Source organism: Aotus nancymaae, unplaced genomic scaffold, assembly GCF_030222135.1.
Source record: "Aotus nancymaae isolate 86718 unplaced genomic scaffold, 86718_ANA_hifiasm-v0.15.2.pri h1tg000059l, whole genome shotgun sequence".
NCBI classification, from domain to species: Eukaryota; Metazoa; Chordata; class Mammalia; order Primates; family Aotidae; genus Aotus; species Aotus nancymaae.
In genome coordinates, this window is record NW_026988473.1 from 67,536,921 (window position 1) to 67,562,552 (window position 25,632).

General features: G+C 37.8%; 1 protein-coding gene across 29 annotated transcripts in view; it reads right to left on the reverse strand.

Moving 5' to 3' along the window:
- The window catches only part of DLG2 (discs large MAGUK scaffold protein 2), a 2,157,409-nt gene that overhangs the window by 286,132 nt on the left and 1,845,645 nt on the right, over nt 1–25,632 (reverse strand). For all 29 annotated transcript variants that reach the window (XM_064365356.1, XM_012469540.2, XM_012469543.2 and 26 more), the window contains one exon: nt 24,828–24,930. In XM_064365356.1, the coding sequence (XP_064221426.1) occupies nt 24,828–24,930 (103 nt within the window). The remainder of the gene's footprint in view (nt 1–24,827; nt 24,931–25,632) is intronic.

Genomic DNA, 25,632 nt, shown 5'->3' on the forward strand with positions numbered 1-25,632 from the left:
CCCTTAGCTGAGCAATATCCTCAGATTCTTGTGAATTCCTGAAGTTCCCTTGACAGGCTCAGTTCATTAAAAGCTCTTCACCTGGTGGGCAGAAATTGTCTCCAGGTTCAAGATGAATGAAAAAAACAGAATACTAAATTTAAGAGGTCCAGGTTATATTCCCATTATTGACAGATAACAAAATTGAGACTCAAAGAGGCTGAATGAACTGGGTAACTCAGCTGCATAGCGCAAAAGCTGACACCAAATCCTAAACACATATTCTTTCTCCTTTCTAGACTTCTAGTTCAACGCCTGCTCGCTTTTTTCTCTAATCTCACCATCTCCATCTAGTCTAAAAAAACAAAACAAACAAAACAACAACTAAAAGCTGTCACCAAATAGATCAGTCACAAATCCAGTCCCTTCCCTCCGTTTCCACTGGCATCTTCCCAGTTCAATACCACAGTCTCTTGCCTAGATAACTGGAGCAGCTTACTAACTCCTCTTTGTGTCTCTAGTCCTGCCCTACCTTTCTGCCCACATCAAATATGACGTGGGTTTTCTCTGTAAAAATACTCCCTTATTTAACATCCTTTGACCGAACCTCATCGTCTTAAGGTATAAGACAATCAGCTGAAGATATAAGACCTTTCAAGGGTTAGCCAAATTTCTCTCTTCAGATTTATGCTGTATAGATTTTGATTGTTGGCTTCTCAGCTCTCCATCCTTCTTCACTCTGATCTGTTCTTGAGAAGCTGATAAGCATGGACCACTTACGGCTTCTGATTGGGTATGGCAAAGGGAGAACACTAGCAGGGGATGAGAGGCAGAATAACAGTGAGAATGGGCATTTATTTGCTGAATTCCTCACTGCAGTCTCATCAGGAGAACCTTTCTCTTCAGTCAGATAATTGCTCCCTCTCCTTGTCCCTTTATGTCTTGGTGGGGTAACAATCCCATACTTTATAGTCCTGGAGTATCTCTCAAGTGTTAATACGTCTTGCTCACTCTTTGGTAAATAATCCCTATGCTAAAGTCTACACAAATTATTCACTTCGAGTCTATCAGTTGTTCCTTGCCAGTCTATTTGTCCAATCCCCAGTTGATGCCTTAATTTACAATTACAATTTGCAATATACTCAATATAATCCATTATATTTAATATAATGCAATTATATTGAATAATGATAATCTCTGAAACAAATGCACCCTGTTCATTCTTCTCTGAAGCTTTGTACCTATTGTTTATTTCTGTCTGAATTGCAGTTGTGTGTGTGTCTGAATTGGATTTCTAGTTCTCACTGCCCCAAACTTCAGGTCCTAGACTAACTAACTGCTCCTAGACTCCTTCTGATTAAATGCAAATGGCTGCACAGACATCTCTAAGCGCCCTGTGCTTCCCGCTATTGGATCACACCTGAGAACGTGCTGTCATGTGTTCCCTAGTAGATGGAAAACATGGAGGCCAGGAGCTGTATCATTAATCCTCATAAAATCAGTACCTAGCACAGATCCTGGAACAGCATAGCTACTCAACAAATCTTATTTAAATAAAATATATCTTTATTTGAATGTGGAGGTCTTTCACTTCCAGTTCTTACTTGGCTTGAAACTTTCCCCAGAATCTCCCAGGGAGTTACCCCAGAATCTCCCAGGGAGTTATTATAATTACCAGATGCAGGGCAAATACCAAGAAACCGTGAAAAGAACGCTGCTGTAATCCTTGAGAAGCTCAAAGTCCATGGTCTAACTCCCAGGCTCTTTAAGGACTCAGAGAAGATGATATGTAAGTAAAAATGCTTTTTAAATAAGATATTGAAACCAAATATGATTTGGTTTCAAAAGAGAAATTAATATTTTGAAGAAGGCATCACAAAGCCAGATCCCTTTAAGTACAAGATTGTCCTGGCAAATTAAATGTCTGATTCTTTATTTCTGCCAGTTTCTAAAATCTGTCGGTGATTGCTGACTCAAAAACAAAACCATAAACAACACAGTTCAAAGATATTCTTAACAAGCATCTGGTCCTTGCAGGTAACTTTCTGATGCTACATGACAGAGCAGGGAAGACCACGCTGGAGGTCGACCATTCTATTCAAGTTTCAGTGGCTTTCTAATTAAGTTAGGGCACAACTGACATCACATTCTAGCATCACCTCACATTTTGTCTTAAAGATTTTATCGACTATACCTCACATTTTGTATAAAGATTTTGTCAACACAGTTTGACTGTGCCATGGGTTTGGGAATTGTAGCACTTTTCATGATAAGGATGATGGCAAACCTAAGTGTAGAGATTAAGTATAATATTGTTATATGACAGCTTCTTAGAAGCTTTGAACATCTGAGTCAGAGTCTGTAATATAGTCTAAAGCAAGTAGGTTTTTTTTTTGTTGTTGTTATTTTCTGTTCCCGTCTGCAAGGTTGTGTTTTTGAACAGCAATCTCCCTGTCCACCCTTGAACGCAAAGTTCCCTATAAAGGCCGTCATACTACTCTTTCACCAGCTTCGGACACCAGTTCTGTCCTATAGGGCATTGCACACTAATATATTTTAGTAGTTACATACAAAGAACTAAAATTTAGAACAGTCTTTTAAACTTTTATTTCAGGTTTAGGGATATATGTGCAGGATTGTTATATAGGTAAACTGTGTTGCAGGGCTTTGGTGTCTAGATTATTTAGTCACCCAGGTAATAAGTGTAGTACTCAATAGATTTTTTAAAATCCTCTCCTTCCTCCCACCTTCCACCATCAAATTGGCCCCAATGTCTGTCATTCTTTTCTTTCTGTCCATGTGTTCCCACAGAAATGATTTGTAATAAATTAGTGTGAATCAAGATTGTTTCTATTGTAGCTTCATTCTTACTTTTGCTTGCATTGCAAATTGCTCTCTTCATTAGGAATGAAAGGAGTGAACTTATCATAAATGCAGAGAGAAACCCACAGAACCCACAGCCCATCTCACTTATGCCCCACGTGACTGTTCACCGGGTAAGCTGCAAGGAAAATGTGAATGATCACCATATTTCATCAATGGTAAAAGGCAGATATTTCCACATTTTTATATCCCTGAATTAAGGTCGCATCTTACAGTTAATCATATCTTATAGTTATAATTGGCAGGTTCTTAAAATGGAATATAACATATAATGCTGTATCATACATTAGCTGCACTTTAGACTCAAAGTTAATTACTCCAGGACACATACCCCACTCTTCACTTTGAAATTTCTCTCTAGTCAGGCTCAATGGTTTCTACAATATTGTCTGTCCTTCTTCTCTCACTGGTCCTGTCATATTAATAACTCATTTAAAAGTATTGATTGCCTATTTCGCACCAGATCTCATATTCTTGTAAAGTGGTTCCGTTTATAAAACAGGCATTGCACCTAATTCGGAGCAGTTCAAGATCTTTCAGAACTTACCTTTCAGGTAAGCCCATGTTAGGCATTTGTTTGAACAAGAGCCTCTGAAAATTGTTTTGGATTCTAACTATAAGTGGGTGGTTTGGGAAGGAGAAGCCATTTCTTAATGAATGGCAGTAAGCCTCATACCAGCTTATGTAAAGTCACAGCAGTACTATCGCATGGCTGGAAGCACATAAGCATTGGCTACCAGATCCCCTGAGACAGGTGCAGGGCTGAGCAAATCACAGTGGGGGTGATTGTGGTGGGAGTAATGATTGTGGGGCGGCAGGAGGGGAAAGTTTCCCACCCTGCCACTCCCAGCTTTTGGAACTGGAAAGTGATGATGTATCATAGATGTTCAATATATGGTTGTTTAATTAATATAATATATTTGGCTAAGCAAAATCAGATTAAAGCAATTTGAATGAGTGGTGCTGAAGGGAAGTGGAAATCACAAAGGCCGGTTGCCATAAAGAGGTGTGCAGGGAAAGGAAAAGGCCAATGTCACTGACCTTGCCATGGTGGTGAGGTTGGATGGGAGTCGCTCTACCTCTCTGCCAATTAACACCTGGGATTTATTATCTCCGAGTCACTATTGTAAGAGTTCTACAAATATTAACCCATTTAATCTTAAATTATCTTATAACGGAGCTACTACTATTATCTCAGTTTTACTAATAAAGAGGCTGACGCACCAAGAGGTTAAGTGCCTTTCTTAGGGTCTCACAGCTGATAAGTAACAGAGTTAGGATTTGAACACAGGAGTCTGGTTCTGGAGTCTGCTTTAATCACTTCACTTCAGTGCCTTTTTCTTCACTCAGTAGCTGTTCTCTATTTCAGTTATTACAATACTATGGCCTTTGAAGCCAGATGTCTGTGGTCTGTCCCAGACTTGAGGTGAGACAAACTCGGCTTTCAGGTTGCAGAATGTTAGGCTGATAGGCCTGCCCTGTAGCCGTGGGCAGGTAGAGAAGGCACACTCCCTAGATTTGACCTGGATATGATCCAGGTTTTTAGAAATACAATGAAAAACTTTACCTAAAATTACGTGTTCCATTACAGTATTAAAATGACATCCCTCCTGTACCCTCAACTTCCAGGTTAGAGAAAATTAGTGTTGGAAACATTTGTTGACTTCTTTGTTCTTTTTTTTGTTCTGGTATTGTAAAATATAGCCTAAAGAAAGTCCTGGGTAGCTGCTCATAGCTATACGTCAAATGAATTATTTTATCAGAGTGTTAAAACAATTTTTTTAAAGTTCACATTTTCTCTAAAACTCTTGATGGAAAATTAACATTTTAACTGGATACAGAATTAAAAACAAATACTTTAAGAAATTATTGTCAGAGGAATTGATGAAAATACTTAGAGGCAGTAGATTTGTTCTGAAAATAATCCTGATCGTTTCTGTCTTGAAAAGGGGAAATATTTACCTTTTAAAATTCCATACTATAAATATATTCTAAAGCAAAATTCTGGCTCTTGCATTGCTCTTTTATATCCAGAAAGGAAAATGGCTTTTGATTTGGGGTTGGCTTTTAACAGAAAGCATAGAAGTGTCCATTTGTGCACCGTAGGCTGGATTTGGGCCTATGACACCAACTATATACCTTCAGTTTTAACAGAGGTTAGATGTTTAATGCAGCATGAGAACGCAAGATGTAGACAGATGTCTCAGACAGACAAACACGGTAGCCAAGTAGACCTTGCTTTTTCAGCCTTTGAGAGTGAGAGCCGTGTCTTTGTTCCCAGTGCCTAGCAAAGGGCTGGAACACAGGAGGCACAATAAATGTACAATTGAGTTTCTCCAACTAAGGAGAGATAGAAGATTGTTACCCTGCGTACCAGTGAAAAGTAAAGGTATTAGAATTGCTATCCAAAAATACTCAATAGTGATAGTGTATGTTGGTCTGGAATGTAGATGTAGATAATAAATAGAAAGGAGATCCACATGAAAGTTTGAGAGCACGCTTGGCAGCATACAATGTCCGTTTATTTCCTTGACCTTGTGTTTCGCTCGGTTACTTGGATGTTGACAAATGCTATTATCATATTTTCTTCTTAGAAGCAATATGGATCGTAAGACCAATCTTGGGAGATTTCACTGAATGCCTTTTTCATAATGAGTTCTGAGCTGAGCCTATCTGTCTTTGGTTTTCTGCTTTGTGTTCTAGGGCAATGCTGATTCCACTGTGTTCCTCCTTCTTATACATTTGAAAAATGAGGAAAAATGAGATTGTGTGTCTTTAATTATCAACATTAGAGAAAAAATATATGTGCCATATATTTTGCCAAGGCTATCTTTTCTAAACAAACTGCCTGCTAATTTGTGGGACAGCTTCTGAGTCATTATTAGCAATGCTTTTGTCTGCTATTGTCTCTTAGAATCTTAATTCTTTACATGTATTTTCTTTCATTTTTTACTCGATTCTCTCGTCATTTTTTTATGGCTTCTCAACATTCGTATTTACCAATAGTAAATACAATTATTATTTCTTCTTAGTGGCTCACAGTAACACACACTTATCGGAGAGTCTGGAGTTTAGAAGACAAAAATAGGTTTCACTGGAATAAATCAACTGTCCACAGCACTGCGTTCCTCCTAGAGGTCCAGGGAAGAACCTGTCTTCAAAGCCAGCGATGCCCCATCTAGTCTTTCTTGGGCTGTGACTCTGGTCTCTGCTTCTGTCATAACATCTTCTTCTTTGACTGTCCTGCCTCTCTTGATTATCAAAAGGCCCTTGCAATTAGATTGGGCACATCCAGATAATCCAGGATTGTCTTCTCATCTTAGATTCTTAATTTCGTTACATCTGAAAAGTTCTATTTGTCATGTAAGGTGACATAATCACAGGTTTTAGCCATCGGGATATGGAGATTTTGGGATTCATTATTCTGTAGTGTTCTGTTTTTTAGGATAAAATGTTTTTCCCCTCCACTCAACTTTTAAGTTCTGGGGTACATGTGCAAAATGTGCAGATTTGTTACATAGATATATGTGTGTCATGGCAGTAATAATTCTTAGATCAGAGAATTATCCCATCACCTGGGTATTAGGTTCTTGTTCTCATGGAGCTTATTTTCAACTGGGAGAAGGAGGACCATGGCAAATGAATAAGAAAATTATATGTGGTGACAAATGCTGTGAAGAAACTAAAACAGGCTATCATTTTACTATGAAAAGGTAGCATGCTCTGATGGTCAAGAGCAGGAGAATTTGAATCTCAGCACTAACACTTTGCCATGTGATCTTTGGCAAGTTATTGAGCCTTTCTGTGCTTTGGTCTCTTCATCTTTGAAAAGGAAATAATCATAGCCCCTATCTCATAGGCTTGTTTTAGGGATTACATTAATGAATATGTGGAATACATAAACCCTGTCTGGTATATTGTAGGGACTTTGCAACACTAACTTTCATTATTTTAGTAATTAATACTTACTGGATACTTTCTATGAGCCAGGAATTATGATTATAACTTGTCCATCAAAATTACCCTATGAAGTAGGTGTTAGTCCCTTTTTACAGATGAGAAATCTGAAGGTTGGAGACGCTAAATAACTTTCACAATGTCATGCAGCTAGCCAAGTAGCAGAAGCACTGCACTTGACTTCTGTTCTATCCTCAGACAGCTCTGTCTCTCTTCATAAGAAGTTTTATTTTTTCTGAATATTTACTTTCCAGGGGCTCAATAATTAAGCCCATTACATCCATAGTCTTACATTTATGACCGGAGAGATAATACACGTTTACTGACAATAAAACTCATCCTTCTTAGCCTTTTTCTTCTGATTTTTTTCTTTTACAAAAGAAACAATTTTGCTGCTGCCTAAAGTTGGACTGATTATAACCTCAGCAACATCTTTTATATGCATTTGATCTTACTTTATTCAAATGAAATTTATTAATTATGAACCAAACATGTTGCTCCTGAAAGGTTGCGTGCAGTTTCCTGTTGCGTCTGTACCTTCGACATTAGACGCTTTAGAAAGTATTTCCACTTGTGATCAATCCCCCAGATTTCACTCATTTAGTTGAAATTCAAAATTGCTATTATTTTTCTTTTCATAACCTTTTCAGATGTCTCTTTTCTTTTCCTAATCACAGTTCCATTTAGACCAAATAACATTCAGAAATTCTCACTTCAATGGTAATCTGCTTGCTTTTATACCCAGTTTTAAACCATAACCGCTACCCTCTTCCCTCAATTGCTCAGATATTTGGTGTATATTTTATGAAGCAATGACTTTGCCGGATTTAAGAAAAGTGCTCTCTTAGAGCAAAGGAGCATTCTAAAGCCCCAGGGCTTAGCAGCACAATGTGGCTCAGCAGATCCCGAGGCCGTGCATGTAAGTTTAATGAGGCTGTGAAGGAAAAGTGCTGTAAAATCCATAAACTTAGCCTATACTAGTTAAATGAGCATGGCCTTTTTCTCCTTCTAAAGAAGTGGGGAATAGGTGAGGACCCAGAGGTTGGCAGTTAAGATCTGGCTGTTGGCCCCTCTTGGAGATGTGGTGTTTCAAATGGACACGAGACTCAGGTAGGCTATTGTCAGAATTTTGCCTCTGCTACTTAATTGTTGTGTAACTTCCTTGGGATTTTATTCCATCATTCACAAAATGGGAATAACAATGTTTACAGTGTTTTGTGAGAATTAAATGGCACAACGTACATAAATATTTAGACACCCCGGGCACTCCATAATGATAACAAGTACTATAATTACTTACTACCTGTTCTTTCCACATTCACTTGTAGGCTTTTTTTTTTTCTGAGTCCTTGAACCCAGTTCATTTCTTCCTAAGTGGACCTTCATGACGGTGTAGAGCAAAAGCTCTTCTCTGGCTCTGTCAAACTGTTTACCATTTATTTTTATTATTTTAAGGACTAGCATCAGCTTCTCCACATGAACTAACCCATTTTCCTGATGCGTAGGCTTGAAAATATTATTGGCTCTCAAATTTTTATGGATCAATTGGATTGAATCATTCATCAAACGTTTATTGACTTCCTACTAGAATCACTCCTTTTTCCCAAAGCTCGCAGGCTCTGGAGAGGTCAGATGCTTGTTTACATTAAGTACAAGGCTGAGGGAGAAAGGCAACAACACAAGATGCTGAGATAACGAAGAGGACGCATGTTCCTCTCCTGGGGATGGAGGGTACGGTTAGGGAAGCCTTCCTACAGGAGACGCTCTCTAGCTTGTTCTTTGAAAGAAAAGGTATGTTGAGCCGGCAAAGGAAGAAGGAAATTCTAGGCAGATAGTAATTACTAAGCCACAGAGGATGAAACATCAAGGCTTGTGGGGTGAATGATGAGCAATTTGGTGTCATTTGAGTAAACATTCAAGGAGAGGTATAGCTGGGGAGAAGATAAGAGGAGACATACATTTGGATGTATGCATTTAGATGAAGGTGCCTAAGAAAACTGCCTGACATATAGCCAATGCTTGATAAGTGCATTTAGTTCTTTTTCCTAAAGACCAGCTCTTGTTTTATAAAATAAGACACATTATACTTTAAAGCCAGATATTATACTTGCTTTTTTTTTTATAGCTTGCTCTGTACTCTCAGGCTTTCTGTAAATTTTTACATTTTATTTTTGGTTTATAGTTAAGAAAGTTAAAGATGGGACAATACAAATTGGGAGGAAATTTTAACAGCTTAAAGAAAAAAATTACAATAATGTATCCTTAATATTTCAACACCAACAACCACAAAATGAACAAACAAGAGATTAACAAGAAAATCCAATTTTTTTTGCTTCCAATAAAAAAATTAAATATCCACATGTCAGCAGACTATTAAAAACGTTTTCTGTTGACTCTATCAGAAGGAGGGAAAAACGGGTTCCTAATGATAAACAGAACTATCCAAGTTGAAAACATTTGATATTCCTCAGCAATTTTCTCTACCTCCTTCTGCCTCCTGCACCCCTCCTAATAATCACATCTTCATTTCTCTGGACTTTGTTTCAGTTTTGTTTCAATGATTGTGTAGACATACTACTTTCATTTTCTTACTAATAGTTACCTAAAGCAACTATTTATCTGTAATTTTATGGATAATTGTGTTTCTGCTGCTTATTACCAAGTATACAACAGTGGGGAATTGTCTCTGAAACACTACTACTTTTTTTGAATGCTGGGAATATCTCCCAAAATGAATAACACTTATTTTTAAGAAATTCAAATATGTCTTTTTTTTTTGTAGGAAATTCAAATATTTAAAAGAAAAGAAAAATTTGGATATGTCCTGAGAAACGAGTCTTTCGGCATGGGAACATCTCAGAGTGCACTTACACAAACCTAGATGATATAGCCTAATAGATACCTAGGCTATGTGGTATGGCCTCTTGCTCCTGGGCTACAAATATGTACAGCATGTTACTGTACTGAATACTGTAGGCAACCGTAACACAACAGTAAGTATTTGCGTATCTAAACATATAAAAGGTACTGCAGCCGGGTGCGGTGATTCACGCCTGTAATCCTAACACTTAAGTAGCTCGAGACGGGTGGATCACGAGGTCAGGAGTTCAAGACCAGCCTGGCCAAGATGGCGAAACTCCATCTCTACTAAAAATACAAAAATTAGCTGGGCGTGGTGGCAGGCGGCTGCAATCCCAGCTACTTGGAAGGCTGAAGCAAAGAACTGCTTGAGCCTAGGAGATGGAGGGTACAGTGAGCCGAGATTGTGCCAATGCACTCTAGCCTGGGTGACAGAGCGAGATTCGGTCTCAAAAAAAAAAAAAAAAAGGTACTATAAACATATGCTATTGTAATCTTCTAAGACTCCCGTTGTATATGTGACCTGTCGTTAACTGAAACATCATTATGTGGTGCATGAGTATGTTATAAATTTGGATAAAATGGGATATGATTATTTACATTACTAAGAAATCAATCATTTATAAAATCACTTCTTCTGAGTGACCTTCAACAGAGGCGTTTATGCATTGACTATTGTATAATAAAGAAATCTTTATATGAAGAAGTCTATAATAAGACACTGGTTAATTTTTGCACATATATCCAAGGGAATGGGGTGGCTTTAACCTTGATTTCATATCCCTTTAGTTGCTAATAACCTCTTTGAAGACTTTTGTGTTCCAATTTTTTTAGAAAATCACACCAGTTAATGAAGTACAATTGCACGGAGATTTCTTTTGGAACATGTGATCCCTTGGCAATCTACAGCACCTTGGTTATTATGACAGTCACATTGAAAGAAAAATCTAGGCCAGGTACAGTGGCTCATGCCTGTAATCCCAGCACTTTGGGAGGCTGAGGAAGGCAGATCGCTTGAGCTCAGGAGTTAAAAACTAGCCTGGTCAACATAGAGAAACCCTGTCTCTACCAAAAATACCAAAAAAAAAAAAAAAAAGGGCTGGGCATTGTGGTGTGCACCTGTGGTCCCAGCTACTTGGTAGGCTGAGGTAAAAGGATCCCTTGAGCCCGGGAGGTGGAAGTTGCAGTGAGCTGAGATTGCACCACTGCACTCCAGCCTGGGTGACAGAGCAAGACCCTGTCTCAATAAAAAGAAAGAAAAGGAGAGGAAAGGAGGAGAGGAGAGGGGAGGGGAGGGAAGGGGTGGGGAGGCGAGGGGAGGGGAGGAGAGAAAGAAGGAAGGAAGGAAGGAGAGAGAGAGAATTTATTTAACAGTGTAAAATATATCTAACACTATAAAATTATTTCTGATTTGGGAAAACATCTTTAGGCATGAAGAGCAGGTGTCAGTGGTAAGCCAACTAAGAAATAAGACTTTCATTCCTTAACTCCCCTGGCCATTATGCATTCTCCTGTTAAGCAGTTTTTTCTTCTTTAAAATACTACCAGTAAGATTTACATGTACTCCTCTACAGTCTTAATTTTAGATTTTATTTAGATAAGTTTCTTATTAATTTAACTGACTATTAATAGAAGCAAGAGGAAACTGTGATCAATGGAGATGAAGAAGATATTTGACTTCTCAATGTACACATTTTAATATTATTTTGATTTTTGAACCCACGTATTATGTATTAAAAAATAAAGTTAAAATAATATACCACCAAGCATTCACTCATCAAACAGGCAAATAAATTCTCTCAAAATATATTTAGCAAACTTATGGAAAGCCTGATAATTCTGGATTGCTCCAACTAGTTATTATTTGGATAATAAAATTAAATAGAGTATCATGCTGAAGAAAGAGCACAAGGAATGGAATCAGAGCATCTGTGTGCAGGTTCGGCTCATAGTATTTACTAGTTGTGTGACCACCTTGAGCAAGTCACTTAACTTCACTGAGCTTTGCTTCTCCTGTCTATGAAATTAGAATGATGATAATACCACCAGTCTACTTATCTCTTGGAGTTGTTCTACATATTCAATGAGAAACACGTGAGAGCCCTTTGTAAACTGCAAAGTCTTATACTTGTGCTAGTTAATATTCTGTATTTCATTTAATGTCTCCAAGACTCTATTTTCAAATTCTCAAAGCCACTGTGAAGTTTATTAGGAAATGTATCTAATTGGTTGCTTAATCTTTTGTTTTCATGCACCAAACAACCAATGTAAAACTGAGTGTGTGTTTGTCTTTAGTTAACCTGGTCAACAGGAGTGCCAGAATCATTCTTGGAAGCAAAGAAAATCTACTCCCATGGAATGGCTATTTTTATAGCATTGAATATCAATATTTGGGAGCTCTAGTTAACGAACACAACTCCCAACAGGCATTTCAGTGGGGATAAATTTACTTTGCTACCCATAGTTCAAAGAAAACTGCAAGGTATGGATATTTGTTTGGCACATTTGTTCATTCCACAAATATGTACTGAGTGCCCACTCTGTGCCGGGTGCTCCTCTAGGCGCTTCAGACATGCCCATGAGCAAGCCAGACAAAATGTGGTGCTCTCATGGAGTTTACATGCTAGTGGGAAAATAGCTGAACTTACAACTTTTTTCATCCTGAGCGTGCAAACACCTTAATCTGAAGAGCATTTCTTGCCTTCTGATAAATAGCTTTAAAACTGTTTTTTGGTGGTGGAATCCTTGCTTCATGTATCCAAGACCAAACATGAAAAACAAATAAAGGTTGCTCTGGTTGGAGTGGGATTGGGGCCACGGGCCAGGATGTCTCCTTCTACACTCTCCATCCCTGCTCCTGCCATCCCTCTGCTAGACCCCAGGACTCATCAGAGGATGGTTTATATGAAACTTCCACATAGGGCGTTATCTCCACATCAGTTTTGTTACTGAAGGCATCCTTTAAACGCCTGCATCCACAGTTTCCCAAGGGTTTTCTCAAGTTCCTTTCCCTCTCTGGGTCTGCTTATCTCTCTCTACACATAATAGCCATATTATAGGGTTTCCGATAATTATGACAATAGCGATAGTTATCACTTATGGAAGACACACTATCTATCAGAACGGTGCCAGGCCCTTTATATGTATTCCTTCATAGAATCCCCAGAGTCATCCTGTGAGAGAGGCGTGAATCATCATTTTACAGATATAGAATGAGATTACAAGAAGTGAAGTAATTTTCCAAGACTACAGAACTGTTAATGGTGGAGCTGGAATTTGAACATATCTATCTGATTTCACAGTAGAAATCCTTTTTTTTCCTTTCTGTATTTCAGGCCCATCAGCAGAAAGTAAAGAATTCTTAACTGCTACTGCTTTCCAAACTCTGTGAAACTCCTCGACCCTCTCAGGGATAGCTCTAAGTACAGTACAAAGGTCTGATTAGAACGAAGGGGAGTACAATTCTCATTCAAATATGTGTACTGTTGAAGGCTATTATACTAGCTGTCATCGACGGGTGGCCTACTCCGTTCTGAACATTATACATCCATTTTCACTAATTCTTCCAGCACCCCTGGAAGGTAAATATGATTACCCCTATGTTCTTGGTGAAGACCCTCTGGAACAGAAAGACTGTCACTTACTTGAGGCCTCACAGCCAGTAAGTGCTGAGTCCTTTGCTTTTCTTTATGTCAACTTGGAGGGAAGTTACTCCTAGAGCCAAACCACAGGCCCAAGACTCCCACATCCCTCAAAAGAACAAGAACAATTTTAGAAAGAGACAGAAAACACACTCTTCCTAGCCTGCATCTGCTCCTAATCCAGGCCCTACTCCAAACCACTACTGTCGGACTCGGTTCTCATTTACAACTGGGTGCTAAACTCTCTCACTCCACCAGCATGAACCCTCCTAACTGTATTTCCTTGCCTGACAAATTTTGTCCCTCTATATCCCTCTCCTGGCATCTTTTTCTTTTGGTTTCTCCCCACCCATTCCAAACCATTTTATTGTTTTCCTCTCCAACCCTTTTATCATGGTATGAACCTGTTTATATTCTCTTCCTTTTATGAGAAACAGGGTAATGCACGGGTTGTTCTGGAACCTTTCTGCCTGAGACTGAAACCTTTTACTCTACTGGATGGTTGTTTAACCTCAGGAAAACCACTTAGGCTTTCTGTGTCTCGCTTTCCTCATCTGCAAAATGGGTAAAGGAATATAACCTATATCATAAGTTTTTGCAAAGTTTAAAGGAGTTAATACATGCAGAGATTTTAGAACAGTGTCAGGCATGTAGTGAGTGCTTCACACATGCGAGTTTTAATTATTCTCTTTCTTTTAACCATGTCCCATTCTCTCTTTATCTTTCTTTTTCTTTCATCTATATTTTACTCTGCTTTAACTAAACATTTTTTTAAAGTGAGAACAGAGTTGCTATAAAATAAGTTCATTGTCATTATTTTTCAACTTGGTCTACATTTAAATGCCTACTTTTAGTCAGACACTGTACTAAGGAATAAGAAGGAATGTAAAGATGAATAAAACTTGATTTTCTGCGAAGGGTTTGCTAGCTTTTTAACTAGTAAATAATGCTTTCCATGTTTTAATGAAATGGATGAATTTATGTATTTATAGGCCAATATTTATGTCTATTGGTTTTATCACCTACCTCCCTCCCTGAATCTATTTATTCTTACTACCTATTCTGCCATCATTCTTTATTTTTGACTTTTTTTAGAGACAGGGTCTTGTTCTATCTCACAAGCTACATTGCTGTGATGTGATCATAGCTCACTGCATCCTTCAACTCCTGGTCTGCCATCACTCTTACCCAACCTGCACCATCTCTCACCTTGACTCGTGCCTTTCAACTGGTCCTGCTCCAGCCTCTTCTGTGCTTTCTGGCCTCCTCTCTATTCAGCAGCCAGAGCCATCTTTGTGAACAGCAAATCTGATCTTGCCAGTCTCAGGCTTAAAACCTTTCAAAGGTACTTTCATTGTTTTTAGGAGAAACAACTGAGAGCTTTGCACAGTCCTGTGTGACGTGTCTCTTCTCTCTTCTGCCTCTTAGACACAGTGTTTCTCTCACATTCCCCAGTTTGCTTTCAGTCCCTCCATGGCACCGTCCTCTCTCTCTCAGATATCATTCAGATATCTTTCCCTCCTGAAATACTCTTCCTCACAACTCCTTTTTCTGCTGTGCTTTGACAATGCCTACCCACCCTTTAGATTAAAGAAAGTATTATTCCCACGGAACGCCTTCTTGACCCTCTGACTCTAGGTCAGAGTTTTTGTTTGTCTTATTGGGTCTGGTTTAGTATTCTCTGAGTATATTTGAGTACTTAGACTTTAAGGATCCAAGTTCTTTTCTTTATCTTGAGCATTCACTTTGTATAATTCATTAGTGTGATTTTTTTTTTAATAAAGACGGGGGTTTCACCATGTTGGTCAGGCTGGTCTTGAACTCCCGACCTCAGGTGATCTGCCTGCCTTGGCCTCCAAAGTGCTTGGATTACAGGTGTGAGCCACCATGCCCGGCCTCATTAGTGTGATTTTACTTGGCTGACTGTAGGTCTATTAGGGAAGGAAGGGGTCATGTCTATTTGGCTCATCATTCTATCTCCAGTGTGCAAGGCAGCATGCCACTCACTAGAATAATTTAATAAATATTAGCTGAATAAAGATTGAATGAATGTTGTTCTGCCATTGCTTAATTTTACCAATGTGCCAGAAATTATTTATTAATAAAGTAAATTACTTTTAGCAGTGGGGATATGATAAATGTGAGGAAACTGATTGCAGAATAAGAGATTATCTTGAAACAAAGTACAATTTGAAATTTTTTGTCTTTTAAAGACTTAGGTAATGAGTCTATCAGGAATTCTGTGTGAATTAGGAATCTAAGAAACACATGAAAGATGTATAATTTCTATTTGTTGGGCTTGGCTTTCCACCCTAACTCTGCCACAAGTTGCGATTCTGACACTTTAAGACATCTCCACTATTTCAGCTTTCTGCATCTTTAATGTCCTGAAATTGATTTTTATGTTACCTTTTTTTAGCCTCATAAAATCTATTTGCAAGCTTAGCAATTATAATTTAATTTATTAAACTGATAAGATTTAGGCCACAATGGTTCTATAAACAAAAAGATCATGAACAGGAAGCTGTTAATCTTGAAACCCCTAACAAACAATAAATGCTTCTGCTGAATTAAACTTAAAATCATTACTGAATGGTTCAAATCCCATGGGACACAGAGACAGCCATCTACACAGATACAGATCTTACCCCTTCCTCTGAGTGGGTAAAAGTAGAATTTCTGTGTGTTTAAAATGTATGGGGGAGAAAAGGAAACATTTAGAAATTACCTGCTTGTAATAAGTAGAAGACACAATAAACTAAACTTCATAAAACATCAGCTGGAAAGGGCCGTAAAGCTAATCTCTCTAACCACCTGAATTAACAAACAATGGAATCCATGTTCACAAAAGTGATATGACTTAAGCATGGTCAATAAAGTTGCAGAGTGAGGGGCAGGACAGGAAAAGTGCCTTATTACTCCTTATGAAATTTGAGGACTGAGAAATAGAGAGATACTCAAACAGATGTGGGGGTGAACTATACTGGGCACCCAGAATGTAGACTGAAGTCAGAAAGTTTTGAAGTTGTATTGCTTTATAGTCCTCTTTGCATATCTCTGTGGAACATTCTTTTACAGTTCTCCAACACCTTGAAATTCCCTATCAAATTGAAGGATTATCTAGTGAAGATCTGTGTTCGTTTTGTAATACTTGTATAGTCGAGAGCAGGATTAGAACTCTTTATTTCCACCCATTTGATCTGGGTGTTGCTAATGACAGGTGTGAATCTAAGAGGTCTCCTTGTTGTCAAAATGTCTCTAGCACAAGGATTTATTTGGCTTTTCCCAGTATTAATGAATGACTGATTTATGTCACTAAATATCAAGATATCCCTCAAATAATATAAAATCACAAGATGAAACCACCAAAGATAAATACACTTTATTATGGAATGAAAGTTGTTACCGGGATGGGAACTATAATTATACAATGAGAAGAGGCCATATCTATTATTAATCTATAATCAGCTTTGTAAATAGTTTTGACTCCTTTGATATGAGTTAAAAATGTAGCATTCCCAGGACAGATAATGAGATGAAGAGAGTTTTCTGAGTTAGGAGTTAGGAAGTGATACTTGCTTTTGTCCTCATGATATTACTCTAGGTCAAAAACTGGCTTTTGGGCATGGGAAGAGGGATGCAGCTTGATTAATTATTAAGGTATCTGGAAAGGATCTTTCATGAATGAATCTGCAGACCGTTCAGGAATCATCTCCTGGTCATATTCTACGACGTTACGTGTTAGATGGAGGTTGCAGAGCAAACAAAGGCAACGAGGAGAAGGCTATTTAAAGGATACAATGAGTGAAGAGACTTCCTGAGAAACATCTAGTTTCTGGCAGAGGCATTTTTCTGTTAGTAGAATGTGTATGTGTGTGGGAGAGAGTTGTGGAGAAGGAAATGTCTAAGCAATAACAATCTAGAATCATGTAAAGTTTTATTTAAGCTTCTTTCCTAATATTTCAGTAAAAATTAGAATCTGATAACTAGATTAATTAGAACAGACCGTAACATATTAGGTGAAATTTAATATTTAGCACTAAAGAGCATCACTAAAGACGAGCTGATTGATGACATAAATGAATGGATAAGCGGCTGGCCAGCTGGAGAAAGGGTGTGCACAAAGAAGTTAGGATGGAAAAGGGGAAAATTATATTATATTTGAACTATTTGTTGAAATATCACTATTTCCAGATCTATGGCTATTTTAAAAATTAACTATAGTTTCCTATCCTTATAATGCTGTCACGTATACATCATTCAGTTGTGATACAGGAAAAACAGCAATTAACAACAACAGTAACATGCTAGAAATGAAAGTGATGCAGTATACATGAGAAAGCAGTGAGGCGCCCTCAGAAATTTTTTGACCCCTTTATGTCCATTTGATTACAATAATCTCATCAGATTCCATCCCTTGGGCTATTAAAGCCGTGCCCCATCATGAGCTATTACAGTACATTTTAAAAATCAAGGAAATTACTAACTGTTCAGCTAGCCTCGGCTTCAACAGCTATGCCAATTTTAAGATGTTAAACAGCTTTCCTATCTAGATGCTGAACTTCAGTTCCTCCATCTGTGAAATGAGTAAACTGGACAAGATGATCTTTAAGGATTCGTACAACTTTTAATTTCTATTTCTTAGTGATTCTAGTTAAACTGCATAGAATCTATCAAGCTAACTAGGTTGAGCATTCATTTCTTCTTATGTATTAAAAATGCAAAGAAAAGATGTAACGTTAGTGACAAAGCTTTCAAGTCATGAAATTTATGCTTCTATCCCACCTGAGTTGGAGTTGGCACTAGAAAACTGATGTTGTTGTTCAGTTCAAACCTTGTACGATACTTTCTGTTCTAAAAGCTTATCTTAAATGTTCCCTAATGATTCTGACGCAATTTCTGATCAAGATGCACAGCTGGACTTTAAAAATCTTTCCTGGGCATTTGCGATGTAGTTATGCGAGTCGGGAAAATGTTTTAACATGCCACAGCTGCTCATTCATATGCATAAACCTACATAGATGTTGATTTAAAGAAAGAAATATGTCTTGCATTGTAAGTATGCTTCTTGGATGGTGTGTGTTCTTTTATTTCTGAGAAGCTTCAGGTACAGAAGGTATCTATATTTTTCAGGGGGTAAATTACATATTAATGTTAAGCTTTCATTATATCTTTGACCCCATAGAGAAATGCACCATGGTGTTCAACTGTGGTTTAAGCTCTGTGACAGTAGTTACCCCAAATAACATCAGAGTTTCACTTATTGTGAAAAGAAGAAATAATTTTCCTTCTAAATTAGCCTCATAATTTAAAAGGAATGAAAAAGATTATTTATTGAGTTTCTGTATTAAAATGTAGTAAGTTACTCAAATTTTATAGTGAGGCCTTAATGACTTTCCCTTGGTTCGTAGAGGTATCTATGAGGACAGAATTCAATGTGACTTCATCCCAACTCACTGCTTCTAAACTCACCTGCTGAGGAGGTCATAACTAAAGGCAATGAAGCCTGAATAGGTTCATTGTCTCACTAGCTGAGGAGTTCTAGCAAGACTTATGAATTGGCTTGATATCAGTATTTAGATGGGAGGGTTAGACAAAGTAGAGCTGAATGACACATGAACTTCTTAGATCTCCTGCAGTTTGACCTATCCCTACTAGAACCACTGAGCCATGACCAATCATAGGCTGACACAAGCCAGAAATAAAATCTGGTGATACAGCCTCATGTGACTTCACTTAGGTCTCCAGGTAGAGGGAGTCCAACCCAACAGTGACAAGTGACAATTTTTGCAGGGGCTCCAAGTATGTTAGAGTGGTGCCTCACAAACTCTAATGTGCATACAAATTACTTGAGGAATCTTGATAAAATACAGATTCTGATTCAGTAGGACTGGGTTGATATCTGAGATCTCACAATTCTAAGAAGGTTATCATTTAATATCTATGCTTTTGGTCCATAGACAATATTTGGTAGAACAAAACTCTAGAGGCCAGGTGTAGGGGCTCACGTCTGTAATCCCAGCACTTTGGGAGGCCAAGGCGGGCAGGTCACGAGGTCAGGAGTTCGAGACCAGCCTGACCAACATGGTGAAACCTCAACTTTACTAAAATTACAAAAAAATTAGCTGGGTGTGGTGGTGCGTGCCTGTAGTCCCAGCTACTTGGGAAGCTGAGGCAGGAGATCGTTTGAGCCGGGAAGGCGGAGGTTACAGTGAGCCAAGATTGCGCCATTACGCTCCAGCCCGGGTGACAGAGCAAGACTCCATCTCAAAACAATACAAAACTCTAGAATAATTCATTTCTTCCTTCAGCTGCCTGCATAGCTTACTCCCCATTTCTTTTAGATCTTTGTTTAAGTATCACCTTATTAGCATGGCTTTCCTTGCCCATTATATATTTCTCTGTCACTATCATCTTTCCTCTGATTCCTCTTTCTTTATACTACTTATCACCGTCTGACACATTTCACATTTGTTTGAGAGGGACTTTCTGGTTCACTGCTTCGTTATGTCATGGCATGTTATTGTTTGTTATGCCACAGCCCATGTTATAACATGCTGGAAAAAAATACCTATTGATTGAATAAATGTATAATGAATAAATGAATCGTGTAGTCACTCTGCCACGATTCCATAAGCCAGACTACACTTATGAGACTCCACTCTGCTCTTTGGACTTTTAACTAAAGAATAAAGGGTGGATGAAAGGTCCTGCCACAGTCGCTCAAGTTCCTGCTTACTGGTAAGGATTGTACGATCCATGACTTCTTTTCTACCTTCAGGGCATTCTGAAACCCTTGCAGTGTCTCCAACAATGTCCTGAGAAGCCATACTAAAGGCAGAAGAATTTTTGGTTCTCCTGGGGACCACTTGGCTCTTAATCAACTCCACTTTGAGCTTTATCCTATACTTTCTACTTTCTACTGTCTATCTAGTTCTTCAAGTGAATGTCCAGTGGCTTATTTATTATTTAAAACCTAGTCAGTTATCTCACAATAAATATAGATATTATTAGAGAGAAGGCAGCAAATACAGATCAGATTTACCCTGATCTTACTTGGGGAAATGCTGTGTTATCTCTTTTGAAAAATGAATAATTAGGTTGTAATCAATGCCCTTTTTATTCATCAGTGGTGTCAAAGTTGAGTTTCAGAACTCGAAAAAAATGTTATGCTTTAATCATCTTGTCTTTGTGCTGTATTCCAAAACAACAGCTGTAGATTTTCTGCAATGCAGGGAAAAGGGAGCTTATCTATGAGGACTGCTAAGGGTTTTATAACTGAAAACAAAAAGCCACCATCTAAAAACGGTGTCAACGCCAAATGTCCAAACCAGGGATTCAGTTACCATCTCTGCATCTAATATAAAAACCCCATGCCATTCCTTCAATATTTACTCAGCAAACATTTCTTAAGCACCTATTATTAATATATGTTAACATACTAAAAACATTATATTGCATTTGTAAATTAATAGCAGACTCATTTAATAACTCATTAATAAACTGTAGTCAAATTCATACTTCATGGATTAACACAAGATATAAAATGAGTGGCAGAAGGGTCTCTGCTGTCTAGGAGCTCACTTGAGTGGAGAGATGTGCATACTGTGATAACGGGCACACCATGTGTTTACATAAAGTATTGAGGAGCTCAGATAAAGAAACAATTAATGTTGACTGAGCAGATTAGAGATGGCCTTGTAGTGGAATTGACATCTGAGGGCTCTCAAGACGAGTAGGAATCCTGCAGGTGGAAAGGGAGAAAGGCAATTCTGGGTAGAGGAATCCACAGAGCAAGGGCACAGTTCAGGAGCAAGTGTAAGAGCAGAGAGCAGTCCTGTGTAGTAGGGGGACAATGAAAAAGGCTGATGCTGGTGGGGAGTGGTGGGGTGAATGGAGAATGGAGCATGGAAGTTGGCTGGGAATATATTGTGAAGGGCAAGAGTTTTGTGCACAGGCATCTTGGTGTCATATCTCTTAGAAAGATAATTCTGAAATCAAAGGGGAAGATGGTTGGGAACGGTAAGGAAAGGGAAGGGGTACCTGTGTGTGCACATGTGTGTATGGCATTATAATGCCACTGTCCTTGTGTAAAATGGCATTACGGTAACTTCATTAACTGGGTATAGGTAATTAAAGGTTTTATAAGAACTAACTTTGCATAGTGCTTAAATGGAATTATTATTGAAGTATAAGATATGTAATCCTCTTGAAAGAAAAACAATTTCATTATTTTCTTCTTCTTATGAACGTGATACATGTTAACTTTAAAGTAAGAAAATTATACAAACTGGATTTTAAAAGATGGCAAAAATGAATCACAGTCACACCACCAGAGAAAAACATCGTATGTGACTCTTCAAATTCGTGTCAATTCTACTCCTGTAAACCAGACACTGATTAAGATTGAGGATGGATAGAGTCCTGTGGACAACTGGAGCCAAGCTTATTTTAAGCAGAAGTGAGTATAATTGTGGTTTTGCCTTGTGAAGTAAAACTTGCCAAAGACATTTATTGCTACATTATGATAATTACAAATTTTATATTTATAATTATCACAAAAATATACTAAGCCCTATGAGGAACACAGCTGGAAATAGTTTGACATTTTGCAATACACATTTCTTCAGCAATTCCTTTAAGTCTTTGAAGCAAAAATGAAAAGCACAAGTAGTGAAAATGAAGAATCCCTTCAACCTTCAATTATCTTCACATGAAAACTCAAGTACTAAAGAATCGTAGGCTTTAATCCATTAGTTCAGCAACTCTTTGAGAAACACCAAGTATGACACTAGAAATAGAGCTATCAGTGAATAAAATGTAAGTATGCTGTCTGCATGCATGGAACTCACAATTTTGTAGTTTAGCAAGATATTCTTTCTCCCTCCACTCCTGAATAGAAATTTCACCCATTTTTCAAGGTCTGGTTCCATTTCCAGACTTCCGTGGTACACTCTTGCACTGTCCTGACCCCTGCAGGCTTATCTTTTCTCTGACATTCCATAATTCTTAGAAATACTGCTGCCAGGATCATGCAACTGGGTCCTATGTTACCAGGAACTACACTCTATTAAATGTATAAAAATCCCTTTTATTGATTAAGATTAAAAAATTCCTTGAAGACAGACTAGGCTTTTAGGGGCAGATTTTTCTGAGTATCCAGTAATACTGAGAAATACATCTAGGACATTTTTGATAAAGCATCTGATTATGACTGAAAACGTATTTACTGAAAGCCTAATTCTTGACCATACCCAAAGAAATGTCAGTAAAATCTTCTCTCAGCACTATCGTGAGGGTTGAACAACTTACAATACTGGTGCAGATGAAGGGGACTTGGTGAGAATTTCCTAATGGAATATCATGACACACTCTTCATTTCATTTGCTATTTTAAAGGTAAATTGTTCATTATTTCCTAAAACTGTTGTATAATTTAAATGTCTCTAAAAAACAATTCCATCAATTTTTCATTGAAAACTTCAGTTAAAGTAAGGCTCAGTTACACACAAAGTTTGGAAAGGAGAGAAAATGATCTGATGGGTTGATGTTATTACCACATTTCCAACTAATTTAAAGCTGTGAAAAATTAGCATGCAGTTAGACTATTAAAACAGAGAAGTCATTCTGTGAATCCAATCAGTAGTGTGGCATTTTGTAAAAGGCTTATTACTTGTGGATTTACTTACAAGCACTTTAAAAAACAATTTATATGATTTATAGGGCATCCTTTGAACAAACATCTTGATAAAGTACAGCATAGTATCCAAATTAAACATATTACTTAAAGGAAACCAAGCTGCAAGGAAGCTCTGGTGGAAAGATGAAGATTTACATTGATAGAACAGGACATGTTTGTCTTTTTTTGTAACCTTTAAAGCTTGAAATCATTCTGTTCAATGTTAGTTGAACACTTGACCACTATCAAGAGCTTCTAATTGCTGTGTCTATGGTTCTAACCATCTTACCAGTCTGCAAAATTGTTTGAGATGAGATTTTTCAGAAATAGGAAAACAGGTACATTTATGCTGCTAGTCAGGTGCTGGTGAAGGGCATACAGTTTGAGACTGAAAAAAAAAAAAACCAGCTACTAAGAAAATGGATGATTCCGATGAAAAAGTTCTTACTCTATATGAAGTAGAATTTATTAATTAAATGGTGCTAACGTATGTCTTTTAATTTTCAGCTTTATAATGGATACTTTTCAAAGCATTTATTTCTACTGAAATACAAGACTACTAATAATGAACAAATGGCAAGGCTTTTCAAAACTATCTGAGAAGAGACTGTTTCCTTGGTGTTGTCATCATCCATCTGCGACCATCACAAATCCCCTCTCTCTGGCCATATCTGGCCTAGGCCACATAGGAAAAAGCATTTATTAAAAATTTTGAATAAATTAATTGTAACTTTCAATTCTAAAGCCAGGCACAGCTGAAAGTAACATGTCAAAACATGCATGAAAGAAATGTTTTATTTATTTTTGGGCAGAACATGTGATTGGCCACCAAATTAATGGTAAAATCTAAGCTGTCACAAGCAAGACACAAACCTCAGTCTTCCAAACAACAATTGATGCTAACAACTCCTTGCTTGAAAAGGAGTTCCTTATACTCATATGCACAGAGGTGCTTCCTTAATGGCATCTTAGACACTCATATTCAGCAGTTTAATACTCCTCTTTGTTCAGTCACATGGACCAAAAGGAATTCATTTCTTGAAGACAATAGACATATTTCTCTTTTTTTTTTGATAGCAAGATATGACCCATAATTGTGTGCTTACATAAGGTACGTTTCGTTTCCAAAGGAGCAATCCATATATAAATTTTCTAAGAAATCAACCACACAATAAGTAACATCCCAGTTGTCTCAATGAGCCTCACTTTGAACAGAAAAGCAGACGTTTAAATAAACCAAAGAGCAGGGCATGGATAATCCCATTTAGGATATCTCATCAAGTTTCAGTTGGCTAATCCAATTTATGAGATCTCACTGAGTCTCATGGTTTACAATGATGTATTTCAAACAAGGGATCTTGTAGCAGAAAAGGTAAAAAAAAAATCCCGATCAAGGACATCCAAAAGCCATGTCAGTGTTAATGAGAATTAAGTTAATACCATGAGGAGAGAATATGGTGTACTGGTCTATTTCTGTAGATGAAATCTCTCCTTCTTGCTTAAGTCTTAACTGTTTTTACAGTATCTATTGGTGAATAAAAGTGTGTGCCAGATAAGAATATAAACAAAATAAAGCTGATACTGGTTGCTATTTATTTGAATTCATATTTTCATAGGCCTTTCTAACTGCCTGATGTTTTCCTGGAAGATTAGAGGTAACAAAGCCAAGGTTCACGTTCTTTGGACACGAACTGTCAATTTTTTACTACGGGTAGGTAGGTTTACAAAACACCAATGACGGTTCCTCTGGTTAATATAAATGATGAGTCACGAGGGTACAGATCCACACAGAGACTTATCAGAACATTATTAGTTTGAGTTCTGACTGACCTTCGGGTTGATATTGTGCTATAATCGTCACTGTCTGTCCAGCCCCTTTTAGAGCAGCAGCTGCCTGTTCATGGGATGCACCACGGAGGTCAATGCCATTCACCTGGAAGAGAGGAAGCCAGATAATCTTGGTATTTCACAAGTCACATTATTCCGAAAGAAGAAAAAGTTTCCCCAAACAGAGGTTGTCTAACATTGTATCACATGCCTCAGAACCCCCTGGTATTCTACTCTGCTGTTTGTGGACTTTTATGGTCTTAATTAGGAGACATTAAATTTCATCTTGTGGTGTTTGTGCCATGGTCTGACTGGGTTGGAAACATTTTCATCTATCCATGTTCTAATGTGTGCATTTAATATGCCTCTGTGAGCTTTCTAGATTTCTGGGGTAAACGGGGATAAATACGAAGCTTTAAAATGAGAGGGAAAACAGCATGATAAAGAGAGACATATGTAATGTAAATAGACAAGTATATGCTGACAGATTACAACATTCAGATGAGGTTCTGGGGACATGATAATAAAATGGGGCAGCTGGTTGCCAAATCCCTCTCTTTGGTCAGTTGCCTTGTTTTGTCATTCTGAGCCTGGTTAGACAGCCCTAAGCCTTGTTTTAAAATATACTTGACTGTGCTATTTCTCATGTACAATTCCAGAATGAATTCTGACAAAATAAAATAAAGAGTTCCCGGAGTTTATTTAGCTAACTCCCATTTTGGGTCCCATACCAAACATCTTAAAATCTCCAAACTCTGCAAGGGTAAAAATCATTCTTAAGTCAAATTTAATAAGGAGAAAATGCTAA